Raw genomic sequence first — 21582 nt, 5'->3', positions numbered from 1 at the left:
CCTGGACAATATACAGTACTATATGTGTGTGTTATTTAATTAAAATGTTAGCGAACACTATGTGTCATCAAACTGATAAATACAGAGAATGATCAAAAATGTGGCAAAAGGTAAAACGACTGTTTTTTCCTGGCAGTGCAGGATTAGGAAGAGCTTTGTAAGACACAAACAAAGAGATACAGACAGAAAGGCAAACAGACAGATGACCCACCAGAGGAGCACAAAGAGTTAAGTGAGTTGGAAGCCACAGCCAATCAAGGCCAACCCATCACTGAGAGACAACACTCCAAAGAAAGGAGGAGGTTTCTTCCACAGTGCTCCTCTCTCTCTTCCCAACAGGAACCAGCAGGTTCTCCCACATGCTCATTCACACCTGACCAGTAATGTCCAAAGAAGACTGGAAAAGGGAGACATTTGTTGAAAGGTCATATCTGGATCAAGACACCCTTAAAGGCAGTTTGACACACACAGGAAATAACCCAAGAGGAGCACTGATGGGACACAAGAGAGGAAAAGTCTTTAACTTTGGGATACAAGTTCCTTCAACACAACCTGAGGAGAATGAGGTGATCTGAGGGTCTGTGTGGACGGCTGTTTGTCGATTAAACGTAAAATTTGAGTCGACTCTTGAAAAGACGTCATGTTGTCTGCTCATGGAATTGGCGTCTTGGCTCTTTTTCACAGTGTAATAACGGTGATTGCACTGGTAAGTGTATTCTATCCTAGTTATTTGTGTGATTCAGTTATTGATTATTTATTGATTGAATTGGTAACTGGATTGGAAGTAACTATTATTTTGTAATAGTACAATAGTACATAATCAACTACATTTTGTCAGCAGACTTTTTATTGCTTTAAAATAAACATATTTTAAGCAAATCTTTGAAAAATAATAGACTTTTATCTCTACTTTTTATCATTTGTGTAAGTCCTTAAGTTCCACTGGCTCTTTTCTGCACATATTTATTATATTTGACTGGAATAACAAATAATCTACCTGTGTTTGTTCTAATTAGTGAACATGTTATTTGTTAATGGTACACAGCAGTTCAGACATTTCTCAGCAGGATTGGGATTTCTACTCTAAGCTATGTTTCTAAATTTAAACGTTTCACACGGTAACAGAAAATTTAACACTTTTCCCCTGACACTGAGTCAGAAATGACACTCCCGTACCGCTGCATCTGGGCCAGATATGGAAAGTTTCATGCGTCTGTGACTTTCTTTGATCGTCATTGAATTTCAGACATAGATTCATCTCATGCTTCAGAGATAAGAACCATTGATGGCTTTTGTAATGTTCCTCTGTTCTTAACAAAGGTGGTGACGTTGACCAACCTTTTTTACCAGTGCTCCTTTGTTGAATTTTAATTTTGAGTATAAATTTATATTGTGTAGTTCACTTCCAAATGTTAAACAATAAATCAAATCAGATGCATTTTTAAAACCATACGAAGACCGGTCTAGATCTTATTAAAATCCCAGTGGATGCATTAGGTCATCACAGTTGTGATATCTGATATTGCAACAAAACCGCTACAGCAACTAAATAAGTAACTGGTTACCACTTATTCCCCAAACACATATAAAAGTTAGAGAATTTAGAAATCTGAATATCAACATTGTACAGAGGCTACACAAACATCCACAAAAAGTATAATTTTTTGGCTGGGTAAAGATGTTCAGATAGACTTCAAACATCTCCCTGACTGAGACAGACATTTGTGAGTGAATGGAGGCTTGAAATAATTAGTAATTAGAATTAAATATTGTATATGAATTTCAATCAGAATTATAATAATGGAAACGTGTGGATGACATTCAGAAAACATGTAAGAAGACACCATTTTTAAAAATCTTACAGGCCTGTCGTATATATTTCTTGCATGTGGGTGATTTTGAATTACACAAATACAAAAGCTGCAGTCAAAACAAAACAATCTACACAGTAGAAATCACCTGCAGTTTGCCTCACCTCACAGACCTCCATCAGCGCTGACCCCAGTAACCTTTTACCCACTAAAGCATGGCTCTCCTGCAATCCTCACTGCCCCATCTCTACATCTTTGTCGATTGATCCCAAGTGTCGGCCCTGGGCAGACTTACAACCTAGTGCTCAGTCAGCCTGAAAATCACTCTGTATGGAGCAGAGGCTTGAAAGAGCAAATTCAATTATGACACAAAGGCGAGGAGATTTCTAAGACTAATTGTTTTGCTACCACTCCCTGTCCGTCAGCAGAAAACCTTCTTGTACAAAGAAAACTAAATGACTTCTTCATATTGACCTTGCATGTATTGAATTATGCTGTGTTGATAACCTTATTAATTTTGGAGGACTGTGGTGTTTTTATTGAAGACTTAGTTTAATATTTGACTGTCTAATTGTTTTAATCAATAAACGGATTGTGGACAGAGACCCAGGAACACATATATACCCACCCTAAGCGTTGTCAGAAAAGCCAGAGTGTGTCCACAGTCCACTATACAGCAACAACAAGTGGTTTGAGCTGCTCAATATGTCTGTATTGACTTTGGCTGAGAGTTCCCTCCCAAAATAAATCACTGTAGGAAATGATAGCCATTCAGCATTCTGACTGCTACAATATTGGAAACATTGTTCACCCCATTGGCAGTTTATTTTAATGATCTCTGCCAAGAATGTTACTTATCACGCATCCATCGTCATGAATTGTTCCTGTTGGGTTTCAGTCTGTTGAACAAGAGGGAGCTTTCTTTTCACTTGTGGGGAAGACAGCTGTGGAAGAAGTACTTGGATCCTTTAAGTGCATTTTACTTAAGTTCAGTAAAATTACTAATTCCACAAAAAGTACTCAATTTAAAATCTTAAAAAGTAGAGAGGTATTATCAGCAAAATGTACCGAAAGTATCAAAAGTGCTCTTTGCTTATTTTTGTGAAACATTGGACAGTTTTACCTCTTTTGACCTCAAAAACCTATTTAACCCTTACTTACTGTTCATACTGTGATTCTTCACAGTATCACCTTATTAGTCTCTGTACTGTAATTCTATTTTTCATTCATTAACACCTCACCAGTCATTCCTAAACAGGTGACTCATGAAGTGTCAGTAAGCAGTTAGAGTGTATTCTCTTAAGGCTTTACACTATTTGTTTACAAAGAAAAACATGAATAATCACACAGTATTATGATGCTATGTTACCTAAAACAGGAGGAACAGGAGTTTTATTGAGCACAAATATTTTTGTATGGCTGTTTTTTATAAATACAAATCAAACTGAACCCTCTATGGTATTTGAAGAAATGCGTAAAAGCTGCACAAAATGAAAATATTTCTATTTTTGTATATTCTGGGTTTTTCCAGTGCTATAAAATGCAAAAACAGGTCAAGTTTGACCTGAACTGTATGTAAAGTTTAAATGAAACTGTCTAAGATGTTTAGTGTCAAAATCTCTTTTTAGCAGACCTGCAAACAACTGAGACATCTGAAAATTGACAAGGGGACCCAACAGGCCAAAAATGTTTGGAACTGCCGATTGAATCTTTAACAATACATTGTTCTTATAATCTTATCATGTGTTATTTTGTTTAAAATTAATTAATCAAATTAATCTGAAATTTAACTAACCACAGCTGTCAAATAAATTGAAGTATAGAGCAACATAAAATGGAGATACACAAGCTTTTGGACCAAGCTGAAGTCACAGAAGCAACTCATCCCTCTAGGTTTATTTTCTATCCTGGACTGAACTTTTACTCTGTTGTTTGTTTCCCTCCCTTTCTTTGTACCTTTCTGTTTAATCCCAGTGTTCTCCTCTCTCTGGCTAAACTATCCTCCTGTGAGGGCTCTAGTTGACTTACTGCTAGTTTTGCAGCTCTGTTGTGAAATGTACCAGTGAACACAAAGCTGCTTGTGTAGGCTAGCTCTCACCCGCATGGCCGAGGTCCCGAGGACAAGGGCCCCCATGTGGCCAGCACGGGGGAAAAAAGGGGGTTGGCGGGGGATCATCACATACCGCACACTCACACAACTATTTCACAACACCTGGAGAGAGCACATCAAATCCCTGGGAGTGTTTGCAGCTGATAGATCACCCCAGTTGGAAAGAGACTTCAGAGAGGCTTTTATCAGGAGACCTTTTGTTTAAGTTCAGTTAAAGACCAACAAATGCAATGATAGTAGCTGATAATTGTTCTTGTAGCTCGGACAAAACACCAAGCAGTCTATTCTGACACCTGCAGATGCTTGAAGCCAATTTAAAATATGCAAGAGGGAATACTGGGGTCACATAATAGCCAATGTTTCTGGGAATGTCGTGAGGAGAAGTTTACATTCTACATTTCATACACTGTTTTTGGGGTTTAAAAAAAAGAAGCTGATTGTGATATTATGAGAGTTCCTTGTGACATCCTTGAACATATAAAATATTCTGCTTTGAATAATAATATGTGTCTAGTATAGTTTTTACACAAAACTTTACTGACATGGTTAATGGTTAATGAAAATGCAAATATAAGTTGAACTTCTGGACATAAGATGTGTCCTATGTCTGAAAGGTGAAATGTTATAAAAAGTCCATTCCCAGTGTGTATTTGTGCTGGGTATACAGGGTATAAAGGGTATATGTTTCCACATCACACCTGTTTAAGTTTCATACTGGACCAGGACTGACTCCCAAATAGTTGTAATGTCACTAATTATGCTTGCAGGTACACCCTTTAAAATGAGCAGAAACTTTTCCACTTCACTAGACAAATGTGAAAACAGTCTTCTAGTGTCAAACTCTTCACCTACATAATTCTGCACAGTGAAGCTAAAATATTTTTGGGTTGAAGAGGACTTTAAATCTAACAATTTTAAACCAGAAAACAATCTTTAATTTACAACAGATATTCTACAATAATGATAAAATTTAGATAAAAAATACTAATTTATTTAAGAAAAAGATTACAAGCTAATCAAATAGTCCTTGTTGGTGTGCACTTGTTCTGGGAAATTTGTGAATATGTGTGAGATTTGAATTGTTTTAAATGAAGTCATTTACCAAGTCCAACCAACTGCAGGAAACAGCCTGCATTTCTATTCCACATCATATTAAGCAAAAGAATCATAATTTATACTGTTTTAAGCCATTAGTTATTCATTTGAATTATGTGTAACTCTATTTTACATCTTATATATGTTTATATCAACAATCTGTCTCCACCATCTTACCCACCATTTACAGATAGACTCTGATGATGTCATCACACGAGATGAGCAGATCTACGTCCTGATTGGTGCTCACGCCAAGTGTGAAAGGAGCATCCAGGCACAAATGGCCCTCGTTAAAGGTGTGTGTACTATTATTGATGATTGATGATGCCATTAATCATAGAGAATACATGTTCTTGCTTAGTTGTATCTTGTCATCAAAAGGCCACAGGTTTGATCCCTACATATGTTAGAAAGCAGCTGTGTGGGAACCTCCTGGTCATATTTTAAATCTGTTTATTCTGATTATTATCTGAGCTAAACCTATAAAAGTGCAATGATAAACTGTTTATAACAGATAGTTTTGAAAGTTCCATCATGGGTTGTTCATTAGAGTTCAGTTTTAATAACATGTGGCACACAATCAAGTAAAAAGTGAACATTGAAACTATGTTGAGTATGCCCACTGTTTTGAAAGGCTTAATAAAGTAAAGTCTTTTGCTTAATATGCCCAGTGTGAGTATAGAAACACACAGAGAGGTCAAGAAGTACAATATATATAATCAAGTATTTATTACATCAATCATATATTAAGAATCAGATACAATATAACACCCATCCAATATCCTGCTGACCCGTATCTCTGTGATTACTGAGTTGAATGTACTGTAGGTGTAAACAATAGGGGGGCATCTTTCATTCAGGCTATGACGCAGAAGCTGATGACAGCCTCTCCAGATAAGTTGCTTCAATTTGTGTATTAAGATGGAGGCCTGGTCAGAGAGGTCAGATAAGGAGTTGTACAGGCTTATGTTCTGATATTCCTCTCCATATTTTATAAAACGCACAGCATATTTTACAAAATATTATAGACAACCATGAAAGGAAATGTTTAAAGAACATGTTTCATTTTCTAAAGCAAAACTATTCAAACATATTGTATTACTTTACTCATTTTAATGTAGCTTTAAGGTTGCTTACAATGCAGCTGTATTAGAGGGAAATAAACAAAAATTTAATACAGATAAATATCCGATCTGTCTCTGTCTCTGTCTTTTTATCAGTACATGTACAATGTCATTATCTGTTTAGCACATTCCCACATTTGACTTTCCAGTAGGGAATACTTTACTGTCTAAAGTCAGCACTTGTTTAAAACCCCCCTGACAGATTGGGACCCCGTGCTTCAGACTTTACCACCACTTCATGTGAACCGAATAACATGTATTTCCTGTTCTATGTGAAGATGGTGACTGTATCCCAGAGTGGGATGGGATCATCTGCTGGCCACGGAGCAGACCGGGTCAACTGGTCCCAGTTCTGTGTCCTGAGTACATCTATGATTTCAACCACAGAGGTAGGAGGGCTCAAGAGAAGTTTACATGGTCTAAATGTAGTCTCTGACTTGGAGGGTTTATGGAAGCCTGTTGGAGTCCAAACAACACAGGAAAAAAATCCACATCTGCCTTCAATATAGTTCTGACATTTTTATTGTATCACAGACTGTCCTGCTCACATTGTGACTATGTGTTGCACTTTTGTGGCTCAGGCCGAGCCTACCGCCAATGTGATGCGTCAGGAAACTGGGAGCAGGTGCCCATTATCAACCGCACCTGGGCTAACTATACTGAGTGTACCACCTACTTGACCTCCAACCACAGGAGCCAAGAGGAGGTGTGTAGATCTGTTTGATGTGGTGGTTGGTTGAATGTGTTTACTGGCACAAATGTGGTGCCCAAAAACTGAAAAAGATTCAAATTGCGGTGTGTAGACGCCTTTTTTCCCCACATCTGTGTTTCCTCAAAGGCTGTTGAAAATTCTTCATTCACTTTTGACTGATGCTGCATGTTCAGGTATTGCAGAAAAGTATTTAGCTATTAGAATAAGTGTTCATTTGCAGATCTGTAATTGTTCGGATAGTCGAAGGTGTTTAAATCTGCACTTTACCTGCATACATGAATGTCCACTCAAAGTATGTTTTGTTTCAGAAGGTGTTTGAAAGACTGCATCTCATGTACACAGTTGGCTACTCCATTTCTCTGGCATCACTGCTTGTGGCAATCTCCATCCTCTGCTATTTCAAGTAAGAATCAGATAACTAGAACTGAGAAGCACACTCTAATTCAGCCTCACAATATACCTTTATAGATTATTATTCATTCATATTCTCCTCAAACAAGCCAATTGAGAAGTATGCCATAATTGACTTGCATTCAGATATGAACAAATAACCTTTTATTTTTTATCTCTTACACACACACCTTCCAGGCGTCTTCACTGTACACGCAACTACATCCACATCCACCTCTTCACCTCCTTCATCTGTCGGGCAGTCAGCATTTTTGTGAAGGATGCTGTGCTCTACTCTGTTTCTGGTGACAGTAAGGCAGAATCTGAGCTCCCTGGACCAAGGCAGCATATGGTAAACTATAATGTTATATTCATTATTATTTGTTCATTTGGTTTTTACACGATTTGCTACTGATTAGTCATGAAGAAAGCTTGCTATATAACCGTTAGCAGAGTAATGGTCCACATTAAGATGCAATACATTTTTTTTTTTACATATTATAAAATACAATTTCATGAAAATATGATGTGTTTTAAGAAAAGATAAATGCATTCCAGCTATTTTGATATAATATATTATTGTATTTTTTCCTTTACCTTCTGCTTTTTGTCTTCAGGCTGGCTGTAAAGTTGCTGTCACACTCTTCCTGTATTTCCTGGCAACCAATCATTACTGGATCCTGGTAGAGGGGTTGTACCTGCACAGCCTCATCTTTATGGCCTTCCTCTCTGACAAAAACTACCTATGGGCCCTCACCATCATCGGGTGGGGTGAGCATTTGTGATCTCAAATAAGCACTAACAGGTCATTTTTTTTTAAAAACTGCCAATTTCCATTTTTTGTTCTCTCTCTGCTTGTTTTAGGAGTTCCAGCTGTGTTTGTGTCCATCTGGGTCAGTGCACGAGCATCACTGGCAGACACACAGTGAGTCATGTGATGAGATAATGTATCCAGTACTTTCTATAAATGTGGTACAAATCCTCACTTAAGTTGTTCCACATGTCTTTGTTTTCAGATGTTGGGACATCAGTGCAGGAAACCTGAAATGGATCTATCAAGTTCCTATTCTAGCAGCCATTGTTGTAAGGAAAATACATTTACATTAAAATACGAATTAATACATTTATAGATAATAATTATTACATTTAAATACTATCAAAAGGCTTTACAGTAAGTCTCTGTCACTGCAGGTGAATTTCCTCCTCTTTGTTAACATAATACGAGTGCTGGCTTCCAAACTGTGGGAAACAAACACTGGTAAACTGGATCCTCGGCAGCAGTACCGGTAACTGCTTAACGCTACAAGAATGTTTAGCTGTTAGACTAATTGTATGGATGTTTGTAAAATGTATGTGCATTTATGTGAATGTGAAAGCTAATTTCATTGTATCTTGTGTGCAATAACAATAAAACTATTCTATTCTAATTGTAACTTTGATTTCAACCAAGTATCAGGCCTCCACACATTGACAAGAGATCTACATGATTGATAATAAATGCCTCACTTTACTCTTTATTTGCAGGAAGCTGCTCAAGTCTACATTAGTCCTCATGCCCTTATTTGGAGTTCACTACATGGTGTTCATGGCTCTTCCTTACACTGAGGTCACTGGGTTGCTGTGGCAGGTGCAAATGCATTACGAGATGTTCTTCAACTCATCCCAGGTCTGAAACATATTTACGTGACTGAATAGATAGATAGATAGATAGATAGATTGATAGATAGAGAGAGAGAGAGAGAGAGGGAGAGAGAGAGAGAGAGAGAGAGAGAGAGTGAGAGTGTGCTTCTTCTCATATTCTCCATTTCCTCATTTCAGGGCTTTTTTGTGGCATTCATCTACTGCTTCTACAATGGAGAGGTAACAAAGTCTATTATAAAATACATTTACTTTGATTTGTGTCATCTGACAGAAAAAAACACAAATATAGCTTTCTTTTTTCTCGGTCTTCCTGTTCAGGTACAGGCAGAGGTTAAGAAGGCATGGTTAAGACGGAGTCTAACGCTGGACCTCAAACAGAAAGCCAGGATGACCAGCAGTGGTGGCGGAGGCAGCTGTTACTATGGAGGCATGATGTCACACACCACCACCCACAGTGTCAGCTTGTCCGCTACCAATCCTCGGGCTCTTTCTCTCACTGGAGGAGTCATGGGCTCAGGTGGTGCTGCTGGTGGAGGGTCGGGTGTCAGGCCACCACGTCACTCTTCTCTCCACCCACAAAGCAGTCTGCCCGGATACGTTCCCAATGACACTGAGGCATCCGGACCCCAACAGGAGCTGGCAGTGCGGAGGGCAGGGGGGACGGAGTCTGGAGTTTTTGCCAGGCATGCTAGAGCCAGTAAGGGAAGTCATGACTCCAAAAGTTGTGGATCTCCAGCCCAAACCCAAAGAACAGAAGATCCAGACAGTTCCTTGTCCCTGAAAGAACTGGAGACCATCTTGTGAATGTTTTTGATAAATATTTGACTCATGCAGACCAATACAGAGAACAGGGATGAATTATTTTGTCTTCAACTGACTGGAGAGATCCAAGAGTGTAGAAACCTCAAAGTTGATTTGCATTTGCAAACACAGACAATGTACTAAAGAAGACATTTCAAGGATTTACTTGTGTTGAAATTGCTTTGTTAACTTCCTCCAAGTTCAAGAATGAACTTTCAATCTCAACTTTTAAGCCAACGTAGAGGAGAAATCTTTTCAGTGCTCAGAAAAATGGAAATCTGTTTTCAATGGATAGGATCAAATTTCAGCTTCATAAACTACAAGGGAATACAAACACAAAAATTAACAGTGAAGACCTTTTCTCATTATGATGTACCAAATTAGGAATGCATACTTTGCCCTGCATAACACATAGACTATAATGGCTTATGTTGTACAATATATTCAAATCTCTGAAGTTATAGAGACATCTTTCTGGATTGCTTGTGGATCTGTTACATCTTTGCTCTAATGTGTATATAAACTGTGCTTTTGTACTTTCAAACAATGTGAAAGAAATGTGAACAAATAAAAGAAGCTAAATAATCTGTGAAGAAACAATGCTGCAGAGATTTAAGAAAAAATAGTCCTGGATGTTTAAACTGTGAGATTTTTGTGTGTGTGTGTGATTTCACATCTTTCTCATCCTCTGAGCCAGACCTACTCCAGTGACCAAGTTAATGTTCAAAATGTCATAATTTTTAACAGTCACTCATGTCCGGACAGTATGTCTAGATAGGCATTGTCTCTCTCTGCACCTTTGTTGTTGTCCGTTGTCTTCTCAGCCCTATTTATCAATTTGACAGGATCCTGAGGGCTGATTCAAAAACCCCAGCAGGCCAAACCCCAAGTCCTTTCTCTGTGCAACCTCTGCCCCAAATGCCCTCACAACACTGTCCAGAATTTCACACACTCTCTTCAGGCTTCAGCCTGGAGCAAGAGGCACCTGAGCTGTTTGCAGACCTCAAGCGTAAGTGGCAAACCTGCAGCACAAACCAACAGTATTCACAAAATGAACAGAGAGGAAAATGTAAGTGTAAATATTTTAGGGAGATTTAAGTGTCCAGACATAGAAACTGTTCTTCTGTGTTTATGCATGTATATGTACAGTGTAAAATTATTCTGATAATTTAATAAATGTTTTGGGAATATGCATTAAGAGTTTGAATTAAAAAAAAAAAGAAAGCCAATACAAACATGTTTTGTTCACTGTACTCATCTCCCTGTTCATACTGACCATTAGAATATTAACAAGTTTATATGGGACGTGATGGGGGACAAAATCCACAAACAGTCCCTGTTTTGTGCAAAAAAGAATGTTCAAAAGTCTATCTAAAGCTATAGTGTTGATATCTATAAATGTAAACCCACTTGTTTAGCCTGGCTTTTGATAAGAATGTTTAATTAATATTATCTATTTTATTTAATCATATATTTTATATTCATGTTTTAAATGTATTATGTATTATCTTGTATCTGTTTTCTCTGTTTTTATTTATTTTACTTTAAAATCTGTTGTATCACTTTTAAAACGGTTTCATCATTTTATTTATTGTGTCCATGTAAGAGTTTATCATACTAAATTCTCTCTTTGTGTTTCCCTGGACAGTGTTTCCTTGTTGAGCTGCAGTGGAAGAATAATAAAAGTTGGAAATTTGTACTGAAAATGCTTCAGTTTTCCAAGATATCCACTTGATTTGACAAAAGGATCTTTAAACGATTAGTATGAACAGAAGAAATTATTACAGCAAGAAAAATCTATTTTAATATTCATTTGAGCGCCTGACTTGTTTTAAGATGGAAAAACTGTAAACTCATCCTTTAAGCAGGTGTACTGAGTGGACTGACACTGAGTTATATGTTAGACAACAAAAAGTATTGAAAGATCAAAACAAGGAGGGCAAGATTCAAGGTCCAAAAGGACATTTTGACACTTTGTATATTACCACTGGAAAATACCATATGTGAAAATATTTTTACTGCACAATCCAGTGAAAAGTGAAACTGTTGGTTTTCAACATGGAGCTCTGTAAAGCAATGTGAACATGTTTATTGTTCAGATAATTAAGGCAGGAAAGTAGATAAAGCTCTTTCTCCTGTTGCAAAAATCAGAACACAGCAAGTAAAAATGTTAGTTGTCCGCACGAAGTCAAATGAAATGGAACCAATTAACAAGCAAGAGAGTGAGTGTATTGTTTCTGAGTTTCAAGAGCCTGGGGAAAGATGGATAACACATTTGTAATACATGTGTAGTCAGAGTTAGAAATGAAAATAATTAGAGCACAAAAGAACATTTTGAAACATAATCTGCCATGATTTGTTGTTTTTTTTTTGGGGGGGGGCTGTTGCACAATACTTAAAACACAATAGTGTGATACTGAAGGAGGTGAGTTGTATTATGTTGTCAATACAGGAATATGAAGCATCTAAACATATGGAGCACCAGACACAGATATGCATGAGTGATTGCTCCTCCAGCAGCAGGACAAAAAAGCCACAACCCCCACCCAACAATGTATAGTGGCCACCAGCTGTCAGCTCATTAGAAAGGAAAAGGTTGGTGACTGTGTGGTTGCCAAAGTGTCTCCATGAGCTTTTTTTAGTGACGCTCTTGTGGGTTTGCTTCAGGCTTCAGAAACATGAATGTCTCTTCTAACTGCAGGAGGAGGAAACAGGGGAGAGGGAGGCGAGTGGAGAGGATGCTGATCGGAAACTACAGAAGAAGGAAATGATCCAGCATGATGACTGTGCTGCTGCTGCTGCTATTGATAATGATATCATCCTTATAGTTAACCAAGATGATGTAGAAGCACAGCATACAGTATAACAACAATGCTCACAAATACAAAAAGGTCTTTAATGGATAGATACACACAAAGTTCCTATATTATAGGTGTCTTGCTTGTGAAAAATTAAAAAATAGTGGCATATATGAACCGTCATAGCATGTTTTACAATATAAGGCAGATTACATAATTACTTACTTTCAGATATATGCTACAAATATATACCACGGCGTAAATGTTGTATATCTTCATAAATATTTACCTTGTGCTCTATAAAACAGGTGTAGATATATTCTGCAACATGATGCAAATGAATTGACTCATTAACACACACAATCCCCTTTATTCCCCCTTTAGAAGCGTTAAGGTTTAAAAAGTCATCTTCTTACTCCACAATGTCTGAAGGTGCTTTTTATATCAGTTCGTTCCAACTCTCTATTGAAGCTGTATGGAGTTAACACTGAGTGAAATATTCTGGTACAGCACTTTTCTTATGGGTTATTCAGCGCAATTCAAAATGCTTTACAGATGAGTGAAAAGCAAACAAAACTGTAAAACAATCTGATGCATAAAACTATGAAAATGTAACAAAACCAATAAAATAGGCTAGACTTAAAACAAATAAAATGAAATAAGAGATAAAGCAGATAAAAGACAAAATAGATGTTTTATGGCTATGCAATTTTATCAAATGACAATGTTTTTGTGCTTTCTTTCATGCACATTTCCCCAAAATTCAAAGACATATTTAGTATCTTTGAAAACTTTGGGATGTTCATAAGATAATATTTGGACAGCAGATATTATAATGAGGTTTTAATATCTGATATAGGCTATTCCAGAGTTATTAGTGAATATAGGCTATAGGCTAATAATATAGGCTAAATGTCAGTGTATTGGACACTTTTCATAATATGAAAGCTCCTACAGGTTGGTTAAATGTTAAAGTCATGCTGTAAAGCTGCATGTCACTGAGATGATTCGTCATGTTCAGCCTGCATGATGCGAGGTGGTCCAGTGACGTCAGGATGAAGTCAAAAAAGAGGCGGAGAGAGAGAAAGAGAGAGAGAGAGAGAGAGAGAGAGAGAGAGCAGACGTAATTGAGTCCTCAGTGTATAACAGTGCTAATAGAAACAGAGTAAATACACTGTATGTCCCGGTGAATCTGGCTCCAGGTGAAGCAGCGGCTCTGATGCAGGCAGGGCAGGCAGCGTCCTCTCCGGCATCCAGAGGTACATGAGGAGGGCCGGTGGCCGACAGGGAGGGGTCCTTTGATATCAGGGCTTCCTCCTCCTCCTGGATGGAGCCCGGCTGTATACAGGCAGCGATGGCCATGCAGGGAGATGTCTCGAAAAAGGCGTCCGCCCGGAATGTGGCGGTGGAGAGAAAAAACCTCATCACTGTTTGCAGGTAGGTTGAATTTTCGAGGTGATGCTGTGTTTGTGTACTTAAAGTGTCTGAGCTCTTACAGGCGCCGATGTCAGGTTGGGTTTGGTTAATTTGTGTGTCATTATAACAACAAAATGATGCTGGACATGTAAATAAAGCATATTTTAACATCCACGCTGACGTCATCATCATAATAAACTCTGTGGGCCTGCACAGACAAGAAGCCTACATGTACAAACCATCTTTCACTACAAATATAACCAAGAAACACCTAACAGACAGTCTGTCCTATGTGTGAGTTTAGCCATGTCATCTTTGTCTCTGCCATTTATTTTCTCGCCGCTGATGGCGTGGTTGCTATGACGACAACCTTCCTGGGGCAAGGACTAGCTGGCACCCCAGGGACTCGGGGCAGGGAGGCATTAAAAGGCCTGTACATCACGTGCAGATGGGACTTTGTGGGCTTGTTGGACAGAGGCTTTCACTTAAATGCTTTTTGCTATACATGAATGCATTAAACATACACAAACTCTATAATAAAAGGGATTCTGCAGACATGGATTTCTGTTTTTATAACTGGGGTTAAAGCCCTTGATGTCAGTTGGTGTCCACCTTACTGAGGAGATCTCCAGCCTCCCATTTCAAAATGTAAACACCTGCACAGTTTTAGTTAGTAGAAGCATATTTAAACAAACACGGAATGTGAGTGCCTTGTACAATTTATGCTAATTACTTTTCCAAACTTCCAAATCACATTAAAAGATATTTTATATTTGACTAAAATAAAAAAACTGTACTGCAATTGAACTGAGATTTAGACTTAAAACAGAAGTGCAACTGAATTTAACATTCAAATTAGCACATCAATTATAATTATCTCTTTTCTCTCCATCCCCTCTCTTACTAGAGATCTACATACCTAAACTATATCCTGACTTAAAGTTAAAATTGGTCACCCAAAAGTACGTCAAAAACATTGACTGTACTGATTGATCCATAAAATCCATAGTGAACCCTGGCTTCATGTCTTCTCTGCTACTATGCTGACTGGAGTCCACAGACTGGACATGTCACATGTCACACAGTCACATGTTGAGTGTACAGTACGTACTCACATTACTATATGTAGATTTGAAGGGGAGGAACACTCATTAAACACACATTCAGACAGCTAGACAGGTGAACTAGACAAGAGTGCACCTCCACTGAGCCACCAACAAGCTTATCTGGGTGATGATACGGTCCTGCTGTGTGTAATACAGTGGAAACACAGGAGATTGTGCTCGTTTTGATGTGGAGGATAGTCAGCCAATTATTGTCCAGTATCTGGCCTGGCTGAATGAGACATTGTTGTGTTTGGAACAATGGGGAGTGAAATCACTTGCCTCACTGGCTTGTGTTAGGATAAGCATTGTCTTGTGGACACGCAAACTGAAAGTGTGTGTGTATTAGTGTGTTTTACTAATAACACATCTAATAAAAGCAGTTAACAAGTAGCCACTGAGGCTCAAACTTGGTGATTTCAGAGTCAACCAACCATGACTAATATCTATATCTGAGGTAATTTCTGTCCACCTAACATCCATTAAATTGTCGATATATCTGACTTTGCACATGACTGTGTCTCATGGTCACTGCAGGACCATGTCTAGTAGGGTTTACTTAGCCCATATGGCCCTTTTCACCCGACAGCATATCTCCTGGTCACTGGACAAATAGCATTTGGCAGGTATTCTTGCTGCAAATAGACCTTTGAATTATTTAGTGTGCATGAAAATATTTAGGAGTGGTTATTTCAGGAGAATGACAATGTGGCCTGGAGAAAAAAAAAGTATATTTTAGTCACCAAAGGCACATGGGTTTATTATAGTGGCAGGAGTTAACCCCAAATGAATGAATGAATTATGCAGTTACATTGTTACTCTAGATAATACATATCCATATGTTTTTTCTAAATATGTTTTTTCCTACAGTTTTACCAAGTACTGTAATTCCCCAGAAACAATAAAAAGGATATTAGCACAAGCTCATTGCATCGATACCAGAATGACTGAATGACTCAGTTTCCTGGATCTGATCTAGAGCTGTTATAGAATTTCCTTTATTGATTCATGTGCTGATTTATTTTCTTCATTAATCATGTTGTCTTTAAATTGTTGGAAAATGCCCATTATGGTTTCCCCAAGCCCGGTGTTTCATATTTAAATTGTTTGTTTTTTCAAATCATATACATTCATCATATAGCTACAGTACGTATGGCAAAGACAAACATCAATTCACCACATTTAAGAGGCCAAATCCACCTGATGTTTGGCACTCTTGCTTTAAAAAAATATTGAAATGATTTATCAGCTAATGTCAAATTTTCAGTTAAATGATTAATCAATTAATCGTGTCAGCTCTAATCAAATATTTCAGCCATAATTCACTAATCTACCAGCACAGTTAATCACTAACCCTAACCCATCACTATTTCAGTAAACTGGCATTAATGATTAAGAATGAATTAATAATGTAATTTTATGAACATGTTTAATATTGGGGTCACAACAGTTTGTATCAGGTATCCTTTAATTACTGCCCCAAATGACAATAATTGCACATTCTTAAGAGTCCTTAACAGCGTCTCCTAAGTGTAGTTGTGCTTTAAACTGCTTATATTGGGAGTTTTCCTGAAGTGTGTTTACTAAATATATTCATGTTTGTCAGAAAGTACATGCAAAGTGCGTCACAAACAGACATTCTTACAATTGTGAAGTATTGCATCAAAGCAGAGTCATAAATTTTAGCTTTCCAGTAAAAAGAAATTGAGCAGCTGGAGCTTCCTGAAAGCTCTCCATAAATGTCTTCTTCACAGTAAGTGAGTGACATCATACTTCTGTGGAGATGGGAGTCAGCAGCAAATGGATTGTATGACGCAAATGTGGCAGAAATCTACAGTCAAATGGGATGAACACAGATATTATTTGACCACCGTCACTCTAATACATTTCATAGGTTTCATTCTTTTTCACTTAATACACTGTAAAGATACTTACATAGATTTATTCCAGGCTTGTTAATCAGATCCCAAAGAATTATTTGACGAATATTTAGAATAGTTGATGTGTGATTAGTTCCACCTACAGTAAACTGAAACAACGCAGGTATACATGAAAGGTGTAGTATATAACTATAGTATATATTACACATTAGAATGCCTAACAATGACTAGACTATGATATATGTTTGGTCTGGATAAATCTCAGCAAATAGCCCCTCCAGATGTCCTGTGTCTAGCAAACAGTGTGTGAGAAACATGTTTTTTATTGTGAAACTGCTTTATTCAGTGTTTTGACTAGTGTTATTCACTGGGTCCATTTGGTTTTGAGAGGATGAGACCGTTGTGGATAAACCTCTGTGTGTTGAACACTGAAGGAATCCTAGCCAGGAGAAGCTGACTGCAATGACAGAAATTATGGTTGTTTAACACAGAAGACAACAACTCCCATGATCCCACGCTACTTTACATTACATCAAACTTTGTGTTTTATTATTGTTTTACTTGAGAGACCCCTAGCAGAAGAAAATTACATATTGTGCATTTAATCTGTGACTAGTTTAATCCCATGATGACCATTGCTGGCAACCAAACTCCCTCTATCTCTCTCTTACACAGGTTTTCAGTAAAGACTCTATTAGAGAAATACACAGCCGAGCCCATTGATGACTCATCAGAAGAGTTCATCAATTTTGCAGCCATCCTTGAACACATCCTTAGCCACCGTTTTAAAGGTAATGAACCCATGAAGATAATATTAATATCACTTAACCAAAAATAAATAAATGAATAAGTACTGGAACATAAATTTAATTTAATATTGAAAATGTTTAATGCTGTAATGGGTTTTTAGAAGACAATACAGGTTTCCACACAAATATTTATCTGTCACTAATACACATACACAATAAGAGGACAATTATATTGTCTTTATATTATATTGTGTATGAAAAATATTATACTGAGTTTTTAAACAAAATACACTTGGCCCTTGCTGTTTGGCTATATAGGTACAAGTAATGTAATTTCTTGTGTCTGTGTAATAAAATGTATATAATCAATAAACATTATAAATTTGCAGTATACTGGCATATATGTTTTTATTGCAACATTAAGACAATATTCATTTTACATTGTATTTCCAGGCTCCAGCAGCTGGTTTGATGGCCAGAGGAGTTTCTGGGACTTCATCCGACTGGCCTGTGCTAAAGTTCCTAACAGCTGCATTAACAGCATCGAGAGTATGGAAAACATCAGCACTTCACGAGCAAAGGCAAGTCCTGGTGAAGATCAAACAACTAAAATATAAAACATGTACAATTTGTGATTGTTTTGTCAGATGGACTATATGTTATATTATATAGGGTAAAATTGTGCACTGAAGAAGTATTTTTTTATTTGACCTGACTTTTTGGACATGATTTTTAAATCTTTGATGACCCCCTCAGGGCCGAGCCTGGATTAGAGTAGCCCTGATGGAGAAGAGGCTGTCTGAATACATAGCTACTGCTCTGAGGGACAGTAGAACAACCAGGTTAGAGGATTCAGCACGCATGTTTTGTACAGTAGTATAATCTAATCCTAGTTTGAACCATGTTTCCATCTGGCTGTACCTGTGTCTGTGCTTCAGGAGGCTCTATGCAGAAGGAGCTGTCATGTTAAGAGAAGAAGCCACAGTGCTAACAGGGATGCTCATAGGTGTCGGAGCCATAGACTTCAGGTGAGAAGTCTTGACCTTCATATGGTCACCTTTTATGTATCAATCTGATTGTTGATGAGTCTCTGTAGTTTTTTGTCTTATTTCTGTGTGGTTTCTCTTCCACAGTTTCTGTCTGAAAGGAGAAGCCTTAGATGGTAAAACACCTGCCATGATTGACTACACGCCATATTTGAAATTCACACAAAGGTATTAATACAAAACCCTTGTCACAGTAAATGATAATTCCTTAAAATATCCAACAATATATATTCCAACCCTATAAATCTTTAAACATTTATGTTTTTGAAAAAGAAATGGTTCCATCTTGGTAATGACATTTTTTAAATTATGAAATTACGCTGGTATCTTTAATTGAATTTTTCTTTGGTTTTGTGGGAACTTACTTCTTCATACAGTCACATGTCAAAGTTTTCCATGAAAGAAGGCGATTACAAAACACAGACTGTGCTCTAATAGAAATGGAAACATGACTAAGCAGTATCAGTTCCGTCAGTATTTCATTGTCCAGTCTCCAAACGTATTGCAAAAAAGACCTAACTTTTACAGTCAAGTTTGATATGTGTTATAAACTGTACAAGCAAATTAAATATTGGCACATTTGTCGACTGCTTCTGTTGTAGCTATGATTATCTGAGTGATGATGACGATCGACAGAGTGTTGACAGCAGCACAAGTGACGACAGTGTCCCTGAACATCCCTACATCCCGCTGGTCACTGATGAGGAGAGCTGGAGCACAAAGTGTCGTAAGATGGAGCAGAGGTTCAAGATAGTCAATGCTCAGAAGGTGTGCAGCCATCTTGTTGTGTTTGAACATACACCAGCATTGCTTAAAGGAATAGTTTGGGAACATAGACTTATTCACTTTCTTGCCAAGTTAGATGAGAAGTTTGATGTGTGCTGAATATGAAGCTTCAAGGGTGACACAATCTACCTTTCAGCACCTCTAAAGATCACAAATGAACATGTTATAAAACAAATATTTCAAAATGATTTCTTTAACTGAGTCAGCTAACACTGGTTGTGTCAGTGGGCACACCCAACTTTGTAATACTCTGAATATTAGTGATGAGTAGAGAGAGTGGATATTTCCTTTTACTTAGTGTGGATGTGTGTTGTCAGGGTTACCTGGAGGAGCTTGTGCGTCTGCGTGAGTCCCAGCTGAAGAACACAGAGACAGAGAACAAGAGGTTAAAGGTCCGGCTGGAGGAGCTACAGAGCCAGAGCCAACAGGAAAAGAAGGAACTGGAGGCCATAATCCTGGAGCTTCAGGAACAACTGTGAGTGCAATAAACAGATGATAGTACTCAGATTTCAGATTGTTATCATCAACGACGTTGCATTTGTTTCTGATAATGTACGCTCATATTTGTCAGGACAAGCTTGATTCCATGTGACTCCAACCACTTGGCCAAAAACCTTTCAATCCCCCTCGTCAACCAGTGGCCGACGCTCCAGCCATACAACAACGAGGAGGATGTCAAGCTGTTCCGCAGGTTTGACTGAGTGTCTGTCCCCTGGTATAACTGAGCTTAAATGCAACACCAAAAAAAAAGCATTATAATGCTGTGTGTTTGCAGGATTCTGGCCAATCAGAAAATGTATTTGTTTATTAATTGATTATGATTAAGATTTGATTATGATTATGATTTTAAAAAGATCATACCATAATTTGAGTGTTCATTCATCTGTTACTTTGTTCAGCATAACAAGGCAACAGAAGAACATATACTTAGATATAATAGATTTGATCTATTTAACTAATTTTATGCAAATTTTGATTTGTTTTTTTTTCCAGCTACAACCAATAAAAATCCTACATTTTCAGACCTGCCTGCTTTCGACAGTATCATTGACCCATTGTTGCCCTTTTGTTGACCTTTAGGAGAAGTTTCCCCAGCACTGAGCTTCTGTCAGTGGAGATCAGCCTGGATTCAGACTCCCGGGGGATTGACAAACAGAATGGAGGAGCCTGGTGCACAGGTGACATTTTAGAAAGTCACATATTTAACCACACAGTGTTCTTGTAAAATGATAACTGCGTAAACACACACACACACTTGAATTCTCCCTTGTGTGCCATCCCTCCAGGAAAGGACTACACCCCCTCCATGATGGGCCTGTGTGGGTCCTTGGCCTCCATTCCAAGCTGCAAGTCTCTGGCAAGCCTAAAGTCCAGCGAGTGCCTGGTCAACATCAGCACAGAGAACAGTCCTGCCCTCTCTCCCAGCTAGGGGGCGCCAAAGAAACACTGCCAAGCACTGAACAGACACTGAGACAATTCAATATGGAAACAAAATGACTTCTTTTGGTGGGCGGACAAATGCTCTCCCTTTCGTGGCCCTTACGTGAGTCCCTTTACTTTTAGGCTCTGAGCCCAGCTCTCTGTCAACTTACACCTTTTTGTGAAAGAGTAGCCTCCCTGTGTGGGACAGTCCCACAAAGATGCAGGAAAAGCTGCTGTACTGCCTGACGGCCTCCTTCATTTTCACTGTCCTTCATAGTCTCGACATGATTAAGCCTTCTGAAATGCAAACAGACAGTTCAAGTTTGACCTCTCTCACGATGCTCGATTTTGTGCAATTACAGTCATGCATCTCTACTGGTCAAGTTCATCCAAACTCACCGTAGTGTTCTGTATATACTTGTCCATTTGTCTGTGTCTTATCAGTCTGTCACTGTATCTTATTCTGCCTGTTGCATAATACTGGCAGCTCAGGATGGATGAGCTGTTATAACTCTTTAGGGAACAGAAGCAATGTTTTGCCATATTGCATTACACTTATAAAAAGACGGGTTAAATGATTGCAGAGATGAAAGAGGGGCTTATGATGTGTGAGTAAAAATGTGGCTAGAGGGTTTTAAGATTATTTGAAATTAACAGAAAAAGCTTTATGATATTCAGTTGAATGACAGTGTAGGCCT

The 21582-nt window shown here is 38.0% G+C and overlaps 2 protein-coding genes across 3 annotated transcripts; both read left to right on the top strand.

Moving 5' to 3' along the window:
* Nucleotides 1-620: 620 nt before the first annotated feature.
* pth3r (parathyroid hormone 3 receptor) lies at nt 621-9974 on the top strand. Its single transcript, XM_053341342.1, has 13 exons — nt 621-706; nt 5207-5312; nt 6419-6529; nt 6722-6846; nt 7161-7255; nt 7441-7594; nt 7860-8013; nt 8107-8167; nt 8259-8325; nt 8434-8528; nt 8767-8908; nt 9061-9102; nt 9202-9974. Exons 1-13 carry the CDS (start codon nt 641-643, stop codon nt 9685-9687), a joined length of 1704 nt encoding a protein of 567 aa, XP_053197317.1. The 5' UTR covers nt 621-640; the 3' UTR covers nt 9688-9974.
* A 3835-nt stretch (nt 9975-13809) lies between these two features.
* rundc3ab (RUN domain containing 3Ab) lies at nt 13810-20891 on the top strand. Of its 2 annotated transcripts, none has more exons than XM_053341982.1 (11): nt 13810-13919; nt 17557-17672; nt 18084-18211; nt 18387-18472; nt 18569-18658; nt 18764-18844; nt 19279-19444; nt 19780-19937; nt 20034-20153; nt 20543-20640; nt 20749-20891. In XM_053341982.1, exons 1-11 carry the CDS (start codon nt 13810-13812, stop codon nt 20889-20891), a joined length of 1296 nt encoding a protein of 431 aa, XP_053197957.1. The 2 variants fall into 2 exon arrangements, with proteins under 2 accessions (XP_053197957.1, XP_053197956.1); XM_053341981.1 differs by having other exon boundaries at nt 20543-20655.
* Nucleotides 20892-21582: the final 691 nt, after the last annotated feature.

The sequence above is a fragment of the Scomber japonicus genome, chromosome 20 (genome assembly GCF_027409825.1).
Source record: "Scomber japonicus isolate fScoJap1 chromosome 20, fScoJap1.pri, whole genome shotgun sequence".
Lineage (NCBI taxonomy): Eukaryota > Metazoa > Chordata > Actinopteri > Scombriformes > Scombridae > Scomber > Scomber japonicus.
Note: the sequence above shows the minus strand (reverse complement) of the source record. Positions and strands in the feature narration are given on the sequence as shown.

Bases quoted from the DNA above. Each gene is read 5' to 3' on its own strand.
- pth3r (XM_053341342.1), top strand. From the start codon at position 641: ATGTTGTCTGCTCATGGAATTGGCGTCTTGGCTCTTTTTCACAGTGTA. The intron at 7,256-7,440 runs GTAAGAATCAGA...CACACCTTCCAG, and splicing joins TCCATCCTCTGCTATTTCAA to GCGTCTTCACTGTACACGCA. The intron at 8,326-8,433 runs GTAAGGAAAATA...CTGTCACTGCAG, and splicing joins CTATTCTAGCAGCCATTGTT to GTGAATTTCCTCCTCTTTGT.
- rundc3ab (XM_053341981.1), top strand. From the start codon at position 13,810: ATGGAGCCCGGCTGTATACAGGCAGCGATGGCCATGCAGGGAGATGTC. The intron at 18,212-18,386 runs GCAAGTCCTGGT...TGACCCCCTCAG, and splicing joins TCAGCACTTCACGAGCAAAG to GGCCGAGCCTGGATTAGAGT. The intron at 19,445-19,779 runs GTGTGCAGCCAT...GTGTGTTGTCAG, and splicing joins AGATAGTCAATGCTCAGAAG to GGTTACCTGGAGGAGCTTGT.